Source organism: Microcebus murinus, chromosome 2 (genome assembly GCF_040939455.1).
Source record: "Microcebus murinus isolate Inina chromosome 2, M.murinus_Inina_mat1.0, whole genome shotgun sequence".
NCBI lineage: Eukaryota > Metazoa > Chordata > Mammalia > Primates > Cheirogaleidae > Microcebus > Microcebus murinus.
Window position 1 is genome coordinate 31,121,083 of NC_134105.1, and position 19,296 is coordinate 31,140,378.

Genomic DNA, 19,296 nt, shown 5'->3' on the forward strand with positions numbered 1-19,296 from the left:
ATTAGGCATATACAAATTTAGTCTGTTTCTTATCAAAATGCTCTTTTTACATAATAAAATATCTGTGATAATCTTTGTTTTTAAGTTGAATATTCAGTAAGTATATTTACATTCAATGTAATTCCTAATGTAATTACTTTAAATACTATTTTCTTTCCTTTGCTCCCATCTTTTCTTAGTTCCTTTCTATTTCCCTTTTGCCTACTTTTGATAAACCAAGGATTTATTATTTTTCCATACTACTTACACAGTCTTTTAGTAATAGAGAGCAATGGTTCATAGGTGTAGAACTTTGATCAATAACATGAGTAGCATCTGAGAACCTCTTAGAAATATATATTTTCAGAACCCAATCCAGACCTATTAAAGCATAAATTCTGAGAGTGGAGCCCAGCCATCTGGGTTTCAACAAGTCCTGCAGGCAACAATGTACACTGAAGTATTAAGAATCACTGCACTAGATATTTCAACATGTCCATCCTTAATGTAGTATTTTTACCACTTTCCATAGAGTGCAAAGAAGTGAACTTCATTTATTTTCTTCAGCCTTGCACTAATGCTGTCATGTATTTTACTTCCACATGTATTTTAGACTGTAAGGCATTGTATTATATAATGACACTGTTATTATTGCTTTAAAAACTCAATATACATTTAGATGTACTTACATACATACTCTTCTGGAGTTCTCCATTTTTTCCTATATGGGACAATTTTCCTTCTATCTGAAAACTAATTCCTTTTCATTTTGTAATGCTGGTATGCTAGTAACACATTCTCTCAGATTTTGTTTTGATAAAAATATATTTTCTTAATCTTTGTTTTCCATAGAAATTTTCTTTATCTATAGATTGGCAGGTACTTCCTTTCAGCATTATAAAAATTTCATTCTGATGTCTGGCTTTCATTATTGCTGTTCCTTTGAAGTTGCCTGGTTTTTCCCTCTGATTTTAAGTTTTTTCTTTGTCTTTGTTTTTCAGCAGTTTGATTTTTAATTTCTCTGATGTCATTTTCATTTTATTAATGGTTCTTGGGGTTCTCAGAACTTCTTAAATCTGTGTTATGTTATCTTTCATAAATTTTAGAAAATTAAAACACTGCTTCTTCTCTATTCCCTTTTTCCTCTCCTCTGGCACACTAATAAAAACTTTGTTAGACCTTTCCTATGTGTCCCAATTATCTCTTAAGCTTTTCTGTACTTTCCATTCTTTTTTCCTTCTGTGCTTCAATCTGCTTATTTTCTATTAACCTATCTTCTAGTTCATTAAATCTCTCTGCTGATATGTCTAATTTGCTATTAAACTCATCTACTGAATTCTTAATTTGTTATTATATTTTTTAGTTGTAGTTTCCTCTTAATTCTTTCATATAGATTCCAATTCTCTTGTAAATTATCTATAACTCATCTATTTTCTTGCACATACCAGTCATAGTTATTTTACAATCAATATTCTGCTTATAGTCTCCTCCTCCCTTAATATTTAATTATTTTGTACTATTTCTTGGCATGCCTGGAAACTGCTGACTGAATGCTACACCTTAGTCCTGAAAATTACAGAAGCTCTGGGTGACGTTATCTTTCTCCAAAGAGAATTTAGTTTTCTTCTGGCAAGAATAATATTAGAATACCACACTCTAATAACAGTTGAGGCTGATCTACTTTGGTTTGCTACTACTCACAGAACAAAATCCTTCTCAGATATCAACTTGAAAGCCATGGGTCTGTCCTCCTTTGAAGACCATGAACTATAATATTTGTCTCCCCCATTCTGTAAGACTGCTGAATTCTGGTTAGTGAAAAATCTACTTTGTTTATACCTCAGGCCCAGCATACACAATTAGGTGTTAGCAAATGCCTTACGTGGATATTCCTTACAAAAAGCTGAACTCACTTCTGAAATTCCTCAGGATCTTGGCTCTTCAAGTCCTGGCTATTTAGTAGTCCCAAACTCGAGGTTTTGTCTCCCTAGTTCACTGACTATTCTACACTACTGTTCTCTATTTAGCCCCTATGCCATGCACTGGCAATTGGGAGATGTTTCAAAGTAAAATTTACAGAGCTTATCTCAATGGGTTTCCTGTTTTTCTGGGATCTTGGCCCCTGAAGGTCTGGTTGTCTTAGTCTTCAATGCCTGCCCCCACCCCCCGCCTTCGTTTTTACTGGAGGTGAGGTGTCCAGCATTTTATACAAATAGGCAGAAGGGTTAGTCTAATACTAGCTATTCCATCATATCTGGATGCATAAATCCATAACTCCAGCTCCTCTGATATATACATTATTTGGTCATAAAGTCCCAGCATTACTATTTCCTAATAACCACCACTGTCCATGTTTAGGCCCCCAGCATCTCTTAGACTACTGCAAAGAGTAGTATTAGATATTTCGGACTCTAAATCTTCTACTTCACCAGAAATTATCATCTAGTTGGGCACCATTAGAAATAACTTTTAAAAGTACAGATTTCTGGGCCCTATTAACAGGACAGAGTAACTGATTTTGGTAGGACTGCAATGGAATCCTGGGAAAACCAGCACCACACCACCACACTCTCTCCCTAAGTGACTATGATTAATCATTCCACAGCTTGCTATGTGGGAAAAATCATTACTCTAAACCTCAGCTGCCAGCTTCCTTTCTAAACTGGAAATCTGATTATGTCACTCTGAATAAAATCTATCTTATGTTATCCATTACCTTTCTACAAGTAAAAGGATCCTATAAGTACTATATTGGTGCAATGGTGTATGTGTATTTGTTAGTATTTGTGTGTGTGCATGAAAAGTGAGAGAGTGAAAACCTAAGAGAAGGAAAGAGGAAAAAAGGGTGAAAACTAGAGGGAGAAAATGGGAACAAGACTGAATGTGAATATGAGATATATTTGGCTTTGAAGTTCTCACAGTATAGTATGGGAGGAAACAGAGGCACAAAACTGAATTCATGAACCTCCCAGAGCCTTTTTAGGGTTTTAAATATGAAAGATTAAGAAATTACCTTGTAAGGAAGAGACATCTGTATCACACTAGGTATCTAACGACTTGTCACAAAGGTTTCACTCAAGCATCAAAAAAAATCCAGCAGACTATCACATACTGTTTCTGGGTATGTTCCTAGACTTGAATATCATGAAAATAGGTAGACCACCATTCCAATCAACTCCATGATGCTAACCAAATTATTTATTTTACTGGTCTGTTGACTCCCGGAAACTGATAAGCCTTTTTCAACCACATATTTGGAGGGGTAATCAACAGCTTTAATACAAATAGATTCAATAAAATGTTAGCTAAGCTCAGAAATTCTATCAATGGGAATGACAGAGTCAAGAATTTAAATTAGTACAGAGCTTATAAATAAAGACATTCCAATTTCTCCCGAGAAATATTTTCTTCTAATTTGTGCATACCTCAAATCAGCTTTCAAGCTGCCATGTATAAAGTAGTCAAATTTACATCATCTTTAAACTTAATCATATAGAACTCTATTGTTATTATAAAGGCAAATTAAATGTATTACTCAATGACATTTCAAAAATGTTTAAAAAAATGAAATTACTTTGTTAGTCACAGTGTTGATTGCCAGAGTTGGAGAGGCACTTCCCGATATAATACACTCCATTCCCAAAGAATCTGAATCTATGCTATATGGAGTTGAGGCCTAAAATACAAGAACAAAATAAATAATTATTAGCTTATATATCCAGCAACTTTAATGCAGTTTGAAGGGATTTCATCAAATTCTCCAACATCCAGTTTTGTGCTCTGTTTCTGAAAATGAACTTAAATTGTTATTGAAATCTCTTCTACTGCGTTTTAGTACACTACTGAACTGATATCACAAAGTCCACTGGTATGACTACTCCCCAGCAACTCTTTTAATTGACTGCACTTGACAAAAGTTATAGATAAATTTCCGAAGTGGAAACTGTTTATGGTCCCCTAATACCCATTTTTCTTTTCTCCCTTTTAATAACAGAACTCTACAGTTATCTATTCAGTGGCTGCCTAACTACAGGCTACCTTTTCAGATTCAATTGCAGCTAGATGTGTCCATGTGACTAAGGTATGGCCAATGGGATATGAGGAGGAGTAATATATGAAACTTCAGGTTCATGTCTTTGAAAGATCTTGTTTGCTCACGGCTTTATCTTTCCCTCTTACTGCAGGCTGGAAGGCTGATATGGTGGTGGTGGGTGATCTTGCTTAACCATAAGATAAGGATAATACCCTGGGAAAACACCGGACAAACAGGATTAGAAGGAACCTGGGCATCTGAATGACCCTGTAAACATAGTTATTTATCCTTCTAATCCACCTATCAGCTTGGATATTTACCTGAGAGAGAAATAAATCTTAGTTTAACCCAGTTATAGATTTTTTAATTGACATTTTTTTTTACTGATACATATTAGGTGTACATATTTTAGGGGTACATGTGATAATTACACATATTCATATAATTAAATCAGGGTAACTGGGAGACCCCCCACCTTAAATATTTATCTCTTCTTTATGTTAAAAACATTAAAATTATTTTCTTCTAGTTATTCTGAAATGTATAATTAGTGTTAACTACCACTTCCCTACTGATCTATCAAACATCAGGTCTTATTTTTTTCTAAGTGCATATCTGTACCCACTAACCAACCTCTCTTCATTCCGCCCCCCCCTCTTCCTAGCCTCTGGTAACCACCAATTTACTCTCTATCTTCATGAGATCTACTTTTTTAGTTCTCATATATGAGTGAGAACATGTGGTACCTGTCTTTCTGTGCTTGTAAGTCAGTTATAGTTTTATTTTTCTTCCTATATTAGAACTGAACAATATCCTAAATACAACTTCATATGCATTGTTTAAAGAGTTAACATGGTTGTCAAAGACAATATAGAAGGTTTTCTGCATTGAGAATTCTGAATATATACATTGTGAGAACTCACCTCTCTATCTCAAGAGATGGTTTTTATTGCTTTGGTGAGCCCTCAAAAGTTCAACTTCAATGATGAAAGTTAAAGAAGGGGCAACATAAATAATTTGTGGCTATGATGCTAGTTCCATATATATTTGTTCTCTAGCAAAAACATATTTGTCCCATATATGATCTTAACTGAACATGCAATTTCAAAAGATCCTACTAGATGGGCAAAAGAGCAATTTCCCTGAGACACATTTCTGAGATTAATCTATCTTAATTGCTCAGCATTTCTGTCATCAGATGACCTGATCAACCTAGGGTTAGAGAACAGGAATCTTGATTGAAATTAAAAAAAGGAAAACACCAGAGCTACCACTTCAACCTAGAATCCAGCACTTAGGTGCTGGGTACATATTGACAATGAGGTGAAAATGGAAAAGGGTTTCAGAAATAGAAGTGGAAGAGCTACAAAAACAACTTTGTCTATGACTCAATTTTGGTGTCAGCCAACTTAGCTACATCTAAATTAACACACAGGATTACTTTAAGAAAGCTGCAAATCTCATGTTTCCCTAACTCAACTCAGTCATTTCAGTTATGACTACCGGTTCACTAATTCTCTATTTTTTTTTTTTTACCCCCCACCCCAAGACAGTCTCTGTTGACTGGATAGAGTGCCGTGGCATCAGCCTAGCTTATAGCAACCTCAAACTTCTGGGCTCAAGCGATTCTTTTGCCTCAGCCTCCTAAGTAGCTGGGACTATAGGTGTGTGCCAGGAAGCCAAGCTAATTTTTCTATTTTTAGTATACAGGGTCTCACTCTTGCTCAGGATAGTCTCAAACTCCTAAGCTCGAGTAATCCTCCCATCTCAGCCTCCTAGAGTGCTAGGATTACAAGCCACCCTGCCTGGCCTCTAATACTTACTCTTACCCACTGGTAGGAAGAGGGGAAGCCTGTGTTGTGTGATTTCGTGGAACTTACTCAACCTATATGCTTATTTTCTCATCCATAAAAAGAGGATTATTCTACTTCCTCTAGAGGTTTAAGGACACCAATGAAATGATTTATATAAAGCACTTAGTATGGTAACTGAAACACACAATAAATGCTTGCTACTATGATAACCACTAGAACATACCCTGCTACTGATGCCAAAGATCTTCTGATACAAAGAAATATTCATCCTCAACAAAATACTTGCAAAGCCATATTCAACAGTTACATTAAAAGGATCATTCACCATGATCAAGTGGGATTTATCACTGGGATGCAAGCTTGGCTCAATATACACATATCAATAAATGGAATTCACCATATTAACAGAATGAAAGACAAAAAACACACGATCACCTCAGTAGATGTAGAAAAAGCATTTAATAAATTCAACATCCTTTCATGATAAAAGCTCTCAATAAGTTAGGTATAGAAGGAATATTCCTCAACACAATTAAGGACACATATGACAAGCCCACAGCTAATATCATACTCAGTGGTGAAAAGCTGAAAGCTTTTCATCTAAGATCAGGAACAAGAGAAGAATGCTCACTCTCACCACTTCTATTCAACACAATACTAGAAGGCCTAGCTAAAGTTATCAGGCAATAGCAGAAATTGTTCCTTGACTAGTGATTGGGTTATGTCCCAATAAACCCATCATAAATTAAAAATACTGTAAGACGAAAACACGTATCATGCACCTAACCTACCAAACATCATAGCTTAGCTTAGCCTAGCCTACTTTATATGTGCTCAGAACACTTAGCCTACGCTTGGGCTAAATCATCTAACACAAAGCTTATTTTATAACAAAGTGTTGAATATTTCATGTAATTTATACTATGTAATATCTCATGTAATGTAATATCTCATGTAATGTATACTATGTAATACTATACTGAAAGTGAAAAACAGAATGGTTGTACAGGTATTTGAAGTATAGTTTCTACTAAATGCATATTCCTTCTGCAACACCGTACAGTCAAAAATTCACAAGGAGAAGTAAAAAATTCATAAAGTCAAAAATTCATAAGGAGAACCACTGTAAGTTCAGGATTGTCTGTAAAAGGTATCTAAACAGGAAAAGATGAAGTGAAATTGCCTGTTTGTCGATGACATGATCTTATACATAGAAAATCTTAAAGATTCCACCAAAAGCTGTCAGAGCTGATAAACAAATTCAGTAAAGTTGCAGGATAAAATATCAACTTATAAGAATCAGTAGCATTTCTATACATCGACAATGAACTATTTAAAAAAATTAAGAAAACAATCCCGCTTATAATAGCATCAAAAAAGTACTTAGGAATAAATTTAACCAAAAATGTGAAATATCTGTATATTAAAAACCATAAAACATTGCTGAAAGAAACTGATAACACAAATAAATGGAAAGATATCTCATGTTCATGGATTGAAACAATAAATACTGCCAAAATATCCATACTACCCAAAGTGATCTATAGATTGAATGCCATCCCTATCAAAACTCCAATGTCAGGCCGGGCGCGGTGGCTCACGCCTGTAATCCTAGCTCTTGGGAGGCCGAGGCGGGCGGATTGCTCAAGGTCAGGAGTTCAAAACCAGCCTGAGCAAGAGCGAGACCCCGTCTCTACTATAAATAGAAAGAAATTAATTGGCCAACTGATATATATATAAAAAATTAGCCGGGCATGGTGGCGCATGCCTATAGTCCCAGCTACTCGGGAGGCTGAGGCAGAAGGATCGCTCGAGCCCAGGAGTTTGAGGTTGCTGTGAGCTAGGCTGACGCCACGGCACTCACTCTAGCCTGGACAACAAACCGAGACTCTGTCTCAAAAACAAAACAAAACAAACAAAAAAAAAAAAACTCCAATGTCATCCTTCATAAAAATACAAAAAAATTCTAAAATTCACATAGAACCACAAAAGACTTTGAATAGCCAACACAACCTTGACCAAAAAGAACAAAGCTGGAGGCATTACTCCACAGGATTTCAAATATATGAAAATGCTATAGTAATCAAAACAGCATAGTACTGGTATAAAAACAGACACATCAACCAATAAAATAATATAGAGAGCCCAGAAATAAATTCACATATTTTAGGTCAATTAATTTTCAGCAAAAGTGCCAAGAATACACAATGGAAAAAAGTCTCTACAGTAAGCGGTGCTGGGAAAACTGGATAGCCACATACGGAAGAATGAAAATGGACCTTTATCTCACCCTATATATAAGAAGCAACTCAAAATGGATTAAAGACTTACACATAAGAATTGAAAGTATAAAACTACTAAAAGAAAACATGGGGGAAAACTCCTTGACATTGGTTTGGGCAGTGATTTCTTATATGTGACCCCAAAACTAATCGCAATGAGAGCAAAAATAGATAAATGAGACTACATCAAACGAAAAAGCTTCTGCACAGCAAAAGAAACAATAAAATGAAGAGATAATCCATAGACTGGGAGAAAATATATGCATATCATCCATCAGATAAGGCGATGGCATCCAAAATATACTAGGAACTCAAACTACTCAGTAACAAAAAAACAAGTAACCATATTTAAGAAGGGAGCTGGGCACAGCAGCTCACACCTGTAATCCCAGCACTTTAGGAGACTGAGACAGGAGGATTACTTGAACTCAGGAGTTTGAGATCAGCCTGGGGAACACAGCAAGCCTTTATCTCTACAAAAAATAAGGAAAAAATTAGGTACGGTGGCAAGTGCCTGTAATCCCAGTTACTTGAGAGGCTGAGACAGTAGGGTCGCTTGAGCCCAAGAGTTTGATGCTGCAGTGAGCTATGATCCTACCTCTGCACTCCAACCTGGACAGTAAAGCAAGACCCTGTCTCACAACATTTAGATAGATAGATAGATAGATAGATAGATAGATAGATAGATAGATAGATAGATAGATAGATAGGCAAAAGACCTGAATAGACATTTCTCAAAAGAAGACATACAAATGGCCAAGAAATACATGAATCTCTAGCCATAAGAGAAATGCAAATTAAAATCACAATGAGGTATTACCTCACATCTTTTAGATTGGTTATTACCCAAAAGATGAAAGGTAAGTGTCAGCAAGGATGTGGAGCAAAGGAAACCCTTATACACTGCTGGTGGTATTTCAACTTAAGTAGTACAGCCATTTTGGAAAACAGGATGGAGGTTCCTCAAGAAATTAAAAATAGCATTACCATATGATCCAACAATCTCACTACTGGGTATATACTCAAATAAATTAAAGTCTATATGTTGAAGAGATGTCTACACTCTCATGTTCACTGCAGCATTATTCACAATAGCCAAGTATATAGAAACAACTTAAGTATCAATCAACATATGAATGGATGAAAAAAATGTGGTATATACATACAATAGAACATTATTCAGCCTTCAAAAAACAACAAAAAAAACCCTAGGAAGTTCTATCATTTGTGGCAACATAAAATGCCTAAAAGGCATTATGTTAAATGAAATAAGCCAGATAGAAACAAATACTGTATGATCTCACTTATACGTGGAATCTAAAAAAGCCAAACTCAAAATAGAAAGTAAAATGGCAGTTAACAGAGGTGAGAATGGAGAGAGACATTGGTCAATGGGTACAAAGTTTCAGAGAGGAAGACTAGTTCTGGTGCTCTATTGCACAGCATGCTGACTATAGTTAATAATAATGTATTATATATTTCAAAACAGATGAGAGAGGATTTTAAATGTTCTTTCCACAAATAAATGATAAATATTCGAGGTGTAACTAATTAACCTGATTTAATCATTGCAGAGTACATACATATATTAAAACATGGGGGGGGGGAGGAGCAAGAAGGCGGACGAGAAACACCACCAGACAGTGTCTCTGCAAAAAAGACAGTTTCTAGAAGAAATTGGAAGAAACAACCAGACGAACATACATCGGACCAGGGTTGGAAGGAGGGGTACCGGAGACTACGGGAGACTCCAAGGGAGGTTGCAGAGGAGAACTGGAAGCAGAGACCTCCCAAGAAGCTTGGAGACCAGCAGCAAGGGTAGGTAGAGCAGTTAACTTCTCCCTCCCTTGTATCTTGGACTGTTGGTGGGGCCCCCAGAAGTTGGAGAGACCTGCGGACACCAGCCAAGAGACGGCCACAGCCAGTGAGTGGTAAGCCTGTAGCGGACTCGGCACCAGGCTCCCAACTCACTCAGGGCACCTCCGTGTGCACAGACCCGAGCCGCCTGGCAGGTGCCATATTGCTACATTCTCCCCTCCCCCTTCTCTATCCGAGGCTGTCGAGAGACAATATAGCCACCAGCCAGAGGCATCTACAGGGAATGGGACCTTCCCTTTTGGGCCTTTCAGCTGACTCAGGGGTACTCAGACTATGAGCTCCCTACCCGCCAACCCTCCCAGGTGCTGCTGGCCCAGTGATTCCAGGAGAACAGGGCAGACCGTGAGGCTGAGAGACAATGACCCAGCTTGGGCTCCCCGGGAGTAAATTAGGACTGGCACTCCTCTCCCTGGTGGGGTCAGAGATTGAATTCCGGGGCCCAGAGGTCAGACCTATAGACCAGATCCCATGCACCCAGGTCTTGCATTGCCGGGGCACAGAAGGTATATTCGTGAAGGAGCCTACTAAGGTGTGTGTGCCTTCAGGGGCAGATCAGCGTGCTTGAGGGCAATCCTCCTCCCAATGGGAGGCACACCGAGGCAGCAACCCCGCATAGGGAACATCCCAGCCTGCATCACAGCCAGGGGAGACCCAGTGGCGTGAGGTCTAGCCTGCTGGCAGAGGCCCAGGAGAAGCCACGGAGTTGGGGAGGGTGGAAAGGAGCAAGGCCTGCTCCAGAATGCAGGGTTAGAGGCAAGGACCCTCAAAGACCCTCAACTCCCTTATGACTCGTCCTACGCACGGACTTCACCCTGGAAAATTCCAGCTATAGCTCCGAGAAGAATGCATTCCATGACGTGCTGACCACGGGATGCTCCAGGGAATGCTGACTGCAATTGTTCCCGACCACCTGCCAGGTTGGAGATGAGTAACCAGTCAAAAACAGGATACCGATAAGATGCTGATTGGGGCTGATTAACCCAGACCCAAGCCTCATCGTCGTCCCACTCTATTTTTTGTTTCTACTTCCTTGTTTCTGTATGCTTATAAAACCTACTAAGAATCTAAGTAAAGCAGACCCTGACAACCCTTTGCTTGGTCTCGTTCCTTTCTCTCGCCCATCTCTTTCAGGCACGGTCCCCCTTGACCCCACGAGTAACAGAAGGTCCCGTGGGCCGGGACAAGTGGCGCCCAACGTGGGGCCCGAGGTACGGACCTTTGTCGGATGATGCCGCGGTGCGCTCTTCGGCCAAAGGAAACCCTACAGAGACCCTCGTTCTGCCGCTCACAGAGTCGACGGTCTGGTGAGTAAATTTTTACATTGTCATCCCATCGAGATGGGCCATTCATTGTCTAAAGAGGCCGTTTTTATTAAGGATCTCAAGGCCTCACTCAGAGAGAGAGGAATTAGAGTTAAGAAAAAGGACTTAGTAAAGTTTTTTGTGTTCATTGACCGAGCTTGTCCATGGTTCATAGTTGATGGACCTGAAATTCACCCACACAAGTGGCAAAAGGTAGATAGAGATTTAAACAATTTACTTCTGAATCAAGGCCCAGATGCCGTCCCTGTATATGTTTTCTCGTACTGGGGACTAATCAGAGATATTGTTGAAAGGGCAGATTCAGACCCCAATAAGAAGCAGCTACTCTCCGTAGCGGAATTTTGCCTCCGACCCGTGTCACGGTCCGCTTCGAGAACGTCGTTAGAGGCGGCCAAAGGGTCAACTCCCCCTAATAATCCTGAGAGACCTACATGCCCTTCCCCTTGCCCCTCAGTTTGTATTAATATACCCCTTCCAGACTCATCGGTTGAGCTCCAGATATCTAGGGACGAGCCCCCGATTAGTAGGCCAAACACCAAGACCCTCTACCCTCCCTTACCCGAGGGTACTGCCCCTCATGCATTCAACTACCCGGTATTCAAGAGACAACCCCTCCGAGAGCCCCTCGACACCGCAGAGAAAGCAACCCTCGAGGAGGAAGCAGCCCGATATCACAATCCCGAATGGCCGCCTCTTGCTGTGGCACCCCATAGACCTCCTCCTTACGCGCCTCAGCTTTGCGCACCTTCATTAATCCCTCCCCTTACAATGCCCTTACTTTTGCGTGCCAAAGAAGACTTAAGTCAAAGGGTTACGCAATTAAAGGATGTCTTACAACTTCAAAAAGAATTCGCCCAGCTTTCCAAAGACTCGTCCTCCCTCCAAGATACGCTTAAAGAGTCGGTCTTCATTAGCCACCCACATCATGAGACCGCCCAGTCATACGCCACCTTAAATAAAAAATCCTTAAAGTCCTCCCATAAAGCCCTAGCATTCCCGGTAGTTACCAGGTCTAATAGGCAAGGAGACCTTGCCGCCCCTTCTTCTAGCCAGTCCCCGCCCCAAGATTCAGATAATGAGGATACAAAAGCGAGAGAAAGGGAAAGTGAAGGTGATGACCCCCTGGAGGAAGCAGTCCCGGGGCCCACTGCAGAGCCCACTGAGTTCCGCAGACTAAAACTTAAGACTTTAAAAGAATTAAATTCTGCTGTTAGGACATATGGGCCCAATGCACCCTTTACCTATTCCCTCCTAGAGGCAGCCTCAGGGGGTGGCTACCTGCTCCCCGGAGAATGGGTCAAACTAGTACAGGCGGTCCTTTCTCGCGGGTAGTTCCTCTCTTGGAAGGCCGACTTTATCGACCGCTGTCAGACCACGGCTGCTAATAATTTAAAAAACCCCAATTCTGCATCTTGGACCCTTGAAAAACTTAACGGACAAGGGAAGTTTGCCACTGAACAGCGCCAAAGGGGACTCCCAATCGGGCTTTTGTCTCAGACTGCCGCAGCCGCCTTCGGCGCTTGGCGTACACTTCCCTCTACGGGATCTGTCCTTACTCCCCTGACAAAAATCACCCAGGGAGCTCAAGAGGGTTTTAGTGAATTTGTGGGCAGGCTTTTAGAGTCTGCTGAACGAGCCCTCGGACACGAAGATGAGAATAATAGGCTTATTAAACAATTAGCCTATGAAAATGCCAACAGCACCTGTAGGGCCATCCTCAGGGGCAAACTCAAAAATAAAGACCTTAATGACATGATTAGAATGTGTAATGATGTTGACCCCTTCACCCATAAGGTATCGCAGGCCGTACAGCTTGCGGTTGGGGCCGCCATCCAAGGGACCGCGGCACAGAGAGACTGCTTTAAATGCGGTCAGCCAGGGCACTTTGCTAGACAGTGTCCCTTAGCCACCTCCTCTGCTGCCCCTAACCTCAGTGGACCACCAGGCAGGCCAACTCGGCCCCCCTCCCTCTGTCCTCGCTGAAAGAGGGGATACCATTGGGCTAGTGAGTGCCGCTCTAAGACCGATGCCCTTGGAAATCCCTTGCCCCCCCTTTCGGGAAACGGCCTGAGGGGGCAGCCCCGGGCCCCTCGCCCTATTCAATTTCACTCGGCCTCGGGGAACAGCTGACAAGAGGATCCCCAGCCCCTAGACTCCTCCGAGCAACCACAGGGAGCGCAGGAGTAGACTTGTGTGCCTCCTCCGACACAATATTAAGACCTGAGGATGGTGTTCAAATTTTACCCACTGGCTCCTTTGGACACCCCCCCCCCCCGGCTAACATGTTCTTTTTTATTCTGGGCCGAGCCTCCTCCACTCTTGCAGGGCTCATAGTCCACCCCTCCATAGTAGATAGTGACTTCACCGGAAAAATTAACATCTTAGCCAGTGCGCTTACCGGCCCTGTGTATGTCTCTAAGGGACAGTGCTTAGCTCAGGCATTACCCTTGCCCCTTAATACATCCTTCCCAGCCATCGCCTCTAACCGAGGTGCTTCCTGCCCTGGCTCTTCTGATCTCTATTGGGTCCAAGCTATCACCAAAGAACGGCCCACCTTGCGGCTAAAATTACATGGTGAATTTTTTTAAGGCCTTCTTGATTCAGGCGCCGATTCCACGGTTATTGCCCAAGACGCCTGGCCCGATTCATGGCCACTGCAGCCCTCCCTTATGCACTTACAAGGTATAGGACAGTCTAGAGATACTCTCCAGAGCTCAAAAATTTTGACATGGGAAGACTCTGAGGGAAACAGAGGTACTACTCAACGCTTTGTAGTCCCAAACCTACCCGTTAACTTATGGGGGCGTGATATCCTTGCACAAATGAATGTCATTATGTGTAGCCCCAATGAAGTTGTAGCCAGCCAAATGCTTAAACAGGGATTCCTCCCAGGACAGGGTTTAGGCAAAGAGGATCAGAGACTAAGAGCACCCCTAACCACCCTCCCTAAGTCAGACAGATCAGGACTAGGGTTCAAAGACCATTTTTCGTAAGGGCCATCGATCCCCCTGCACTTCAGGCAGATAAAATCACTTAAAAGAGTGACTCACCTGTCTGGATCGATCAGCGGCCCCTCCCATCTAACAAGCTAGCCGCAGCTACAGCGTTAGTGCAGGAACAATTAGCTGCCGGACACACAGAGCCCTCTACTTCACCATGGAACACCCCTATTTTCGTCATTCAAAAAAAGACTGGCAAGTGGCAGCTGCTACAAGACTTATGGGCTGTTAACCAAACAATGGTTCCCATGGGGGCACTCCAGCCTGGTTTGCCTTCGCCCGTAGCTATACCCAGAGGCTACTATAAGATAGTCATAGACCTAAAAGATTGCTTTTTCTCCATACCATTGCACCCAGATGACTGCAAACGCTTCACATTCAGTCTCCCGGTAGTAAACTGTATAGGGCCCTCCCCGCGTCTCCAATGGCGAGTATTGCCTCAAGGCATGGCCAACAGCCCTACCCTTTGCCAAAAATATGTAGCTCAGACAGTTGATTCTTTTAGAATTCAACATCTTCAGCTATATATAATTCATTATATGGATGACATTCTTTTTGCCGGAGCCGACGAGGCAACCTTACTTCAAGTTACCATGCAGGTTGTCTCGGCCTTACAAGCTCGAGGCCTCTGCTTGTCCCCTGAAAAGATTCAGGTTTGCCCCCCTCACCTGTTTCTAGGCTTTGAATTGTTCCCCAATAAGGTCCTCTCCCAAAAGGTGCAAATCAGAAAAGACTCTCTTCAATGCCTTAATGATTTTCAGCGCCTTCTAGGCGACATTAATTGGCTTCGTCTATATTTAAAACTCACCACAGGACAGTTAAAACCCCTATTTGACATCCTGCAGGGAGATGCCAATCCAACCTCTTCACGCTCCTTAACTAAAGAAGGGCAGCAAGCGCTTAGTTTGGTCGAGCAGGCCATAAATCCCCAGGCCATTGGCTACTTCTCCCCCGACTCCCCCTTGTACTTCATTGTCCTTCCTACCCCCTTTTCGCCCACAGGACTCTTTTGGCAGGGCAAGCTTCTCTTTTGGGTTCACCTGTCGGCTTCCCCCCCTAAAGTCCTTCCCACCTACCCTTACTTAGTAGCTAAGATTATTCGCTTGGGGCGAGAAAACTCCCTTAAACTCTTTAGAAAGGATCCAGATATCATAATACTCCCTTACAATGCTTCTCAAATTCGGTGGCTAATACAGAATGATGATGACTGGGCAGTTAACTGTACGTCTTTCCAGGGCAAACTAGATAATCATTACCCCCCTGATAAACTAATTCAGTTCCTCTATCGGACACCTGTAATATTTCCCAAAAAAACAAGAGTCTCCCCCATTCCAGGAGCCGTCTTAGTCTTTACCGACGGATCCTCCTCGGGCACCGCGGCCTATAGCATTAATGGCCAGGTCCACAGTTTTCCCACCGGGTTCTCCTCTGCTCAACTCGTTGAGTTAGCAGCCTTAGTCGCGGTCTTCAAAAACGTCGATCAGTCGCCATTTAACTTGTATACTGATAGTTCTTATGTTGCTCATGCTGTCGCCACTTTGGAAACTGTGCCTCATATTCGGCCCTCCAACAATACCACTCAAATGTTCCAGCAACTACAAAGACTCACTCCCGTTCCGCGCCCTTTTTCATAGGTCATATTCGCGCCCACACTGGCCTTCCTGGGCCTCTAGTCGCTGGAAATAATCTTGTTGATCAGGCAACCCGCATTGCAGGCACAGTCCACACTATCGCCGTTGACCCTGTTTGCGCTGCATGCCAAGCTCATAATTTACACCATCTCAATGCCCATACCCTCAGACTTAAATTCTCTATTACTAGGAAACAAGCCAGAGAAATCGTCCGCCAATGCAAGGCCTGTTTTACCCTTCTCCCTGAGCCACACCTAAGAGTCAACCCCCGCGGCCTGATCCCTAGAGAGCTCTGGCAAATGGATGTCACTCACTACCCCCCTTTTTAGAAAGCTTAAATATGTACATGTCTCTGTGGACACTTGCAGTGGATTTATCTTTGCTTCCCTACAAACAGGCGAAGCCACCCGCCACGTTATTAGTCATATTATATCCTGTCTCACCTCCCTCCCTCAGCCTAAAGTTCTTAAGACTGACAATGGCCCAGGATATGTCAGCTCCAACTTCAAAAGCTTTTGTGCTCAGCTAGGCATTAAGCATATTACAGGCATTCCATATAACCCTCAGGGCCAAGGTATTGTAGAGAGAGCTCATCAGACGTTAAAAAATACGCTCTCCAAACTACAATCAAGAGGAGGAATTTTGTGCCCTTTGACAGGTAATTCCAAAACCCTGCTTAATCACGCCCTGTTCATTTTAAATTTTCTCACCTTTGACACCACCGGTAAAACAGCCGCCGACCACCTTTGGCACCCATCCACCACAGATACTTATGCACAGGCCTTATGGAAGGAGCTACTTACAGGCAAATGGCTGGGGCCTGACCCTGTCCTCATATGGGAAAAAGGACATGCCTGCATCTACGATACCCAGGCAGGAAACGCCAGATGGCTACCAGAGAGAGCAATTAAGTTATATAACCCACCCAGGGAATCCCCTGAGAAGAATTCTTAATTCTGTTCTCTTCCAGAAATACAATGACTCCCCAAGAAAAGGCGCTGCCCCTCCTATGCCTGATTCTAGTCGTGATCAAGAGCACCATCACAACCAATATCCATCAGATCTACAACTATACATGGCAGGTAATTAATGAGGCAGGAGACGTTGTTAATTCCTCCTTACGTCTCTCCACCGTTATACCATGGAATCCATTAGAAATTGACCTATGCATATTAGCTCTTGGGGCTAAAGACCCTGCGTGGGGCCTTCCCGCACTTTTCGCCCCTCAGCCAGCTCCTCCAACGACTGACTCCTCCCCAGGCCTTTGCTCCTCAAGAGCTGGACGCTCTACAACGAGATATAAAGACTTTTATGTTTGCCCGGGGGCCCATCGACCTCGTACCAACAACTACCAATGTGGTTACGCCCCTGACTTCTTTTGTGCTTCCTGGGGCTGTGAGACCACCGGTGATGCCTACTGGAATCCCTCCTCTTCCTGGGATTATATCACCATCAAAAAGCAGTTTCTCCGTCAAGCTCCTTCGTCCCCCTACGCCCCACAACCACCCACTGATCCTCAGTGTAACAACCAATGGTGCAACCCCCTGTTAATTTCATTCACCGAAGCTGGAAAAAGGCTTCTTGGGATCAGTCCAGGGGATTTAAATGGGGGCTTAGACTTTACATATCTGGAAAAGACATTGGTCTCACATTTAAAATCAAATTAATTAAAAGCCTCCCCAGAGGTCCTATGGTCGCAATAGGTCCTAACCACAACCTACACCCAGCTCGGCCTCACGGTCCCTCCAGGGGCCTACCCTCCTCCCCAGCTGTGTCCCCTTTTCCGTTTAGCACCTCCCTATACCAACCTACCCTGCCCGAGGGGCCCCCCTCCTCTGCAGAACTAATTCTCACCCTAGTCAACGCCTCTGTCAGGACCATCAGAGAGGCCAACAATTCAGAATATCAGGAGTGTTGGGTATGCTACTCCCCTCGGCCTCCCTTCTATGAGGGTGTCGCTACATTTGGTAAACTATTATTTACTAACGACACCAGCAAACTCAGATGGGGCCTGGAGACCCATGATGGCCTGACACTCAGCCAAGTCACAGGCCTAGGCCTTTGCCTTCTTAGCCCAAGAATGCTTCCCCCCACACCCTTAGAAAAAATATGTAATCAGTCAATTACTGTCGACTCTACCTTTCAGTATATTCAGGCATCTAACACCTCTTATTTTGCTTGTTCTTCCGGTCTTACCCTGTATGTAGTCACTGCAACGTTTCTTGAGCATAGAGAATATTGTGTGTTAGTCATGCTTTTCCCCAGACTCACTGTACATCCTGCTGACGAATTGCTCAAATTTTGAGAGCGCGGCACCACAATGCCCCGGGAAAAAAGGGAGCCCATCACGGCCATAACACTCGCAGTTGTTCTAGGCCTTGGTGCCACAGGGGCTGGAACAGGCATAGCCTCTCTAGTCACCTCCAACCAGCAATACCTGCAGCTCTCTGCTGCCATCGATAACAATCTCTGAGAGCTACAGCAGGGCCTAAAATATCTCAAAGAATCCCTCGCTTTGCTTTCTGACGTAGTGTTGCAAAATAGAAGAGGTCTAGACTTAGTGTTCCTCCAAGAGGGAGGTTTGTGCGCAGCACTTAAAGAGGAATGTTGCTTTTACGCAGACAAAACAGGTCTGGTAGAAGATAGCATTGAGAGAGTTAGACAGAGCCTAGAAGATAGAAAAAAACGGAGAGAACAAAGTGAGGCATGGTATCAAAATTGGTTTTCTACATCCCCCGGGCTATCCACATTGCTTCCCAGTGTCTTAGGGCCACTTGTAGGCTTTCTGTTGCTCCTCACCTTTGGGCCTTGGGCTTTCAAAAAACTAACTAATTTTGTCAAGTCACAGGTAGACGCAGCCACACAAAAATCGGTCTCCGTGTTTTACCAACGGCTAGAACAAAGAGGCCAGAGAAGACCTCCGTGGAAAGTCTCCCAATACACCCACTAAAGGTCTAAATTTCTCAGACCTTGCCTCAGACATGGAATGCAGTTGGTTCCAAAGGCTGTGGAGACGCCCATGACGGAATTATAGCGATGCCGTGTACCAGATGCACACCCCGCCAGCAGTGAGGTAACTCCATGACGGGAATATTGTAGGTCCATGCTCGGGGGCACACTTCATAATCAGAAGTGCCGGAGCAAGATGCCACCTACATAACCTAAGACAGAGGCCTCACCTTCACATTAATCGCCAGATCTTATATCTGGGGTGCTGGTCGCGGAAGCACATCGCATAGCCTAAGACAGGCTCTCCACCAACTTATATAAACCTCCCTCATATTAATAAAGAGGGGGAGATGTTAGAGGCAAGGACCGTCAAAGACCCTCAACTCCCTTATGACTCGTCCTACGCACG

The 19,296-nt window shown here is 42.9% G+C and overlaps 1 protein-coding gene across 6 annotated transcripts in view; it reads right to left on the reverse strand.

Annotated features, from left to right (window-relative positions):
* FOXJ3 (forkhead box J3) overlaps positions 1-19,296 on the reverse strand; it is a 141,378-nt gene that overhangs the window by 31,152 nt on the left and 90,930 nt on the right. For 5 of the 6 annotated variants that reach the window (XM_020290055.2, XM_075997124.1, XM_020290054.2 and 2 more), the window contains exon 6: positions 3,554-3,655. The exons of the other annotated variant lie outside the window; for it this stretch is intronic. In XM_020290055.2, coding sequence (XP_020145644.2) covers positions 3,554-3,655 — 102 coding nt within the window. The remainder of the gene's footprint in view (positions 1-3,553; positions 3,656-19,296) is intronic. 6 annotated transcript variants of the gene reach the window in all.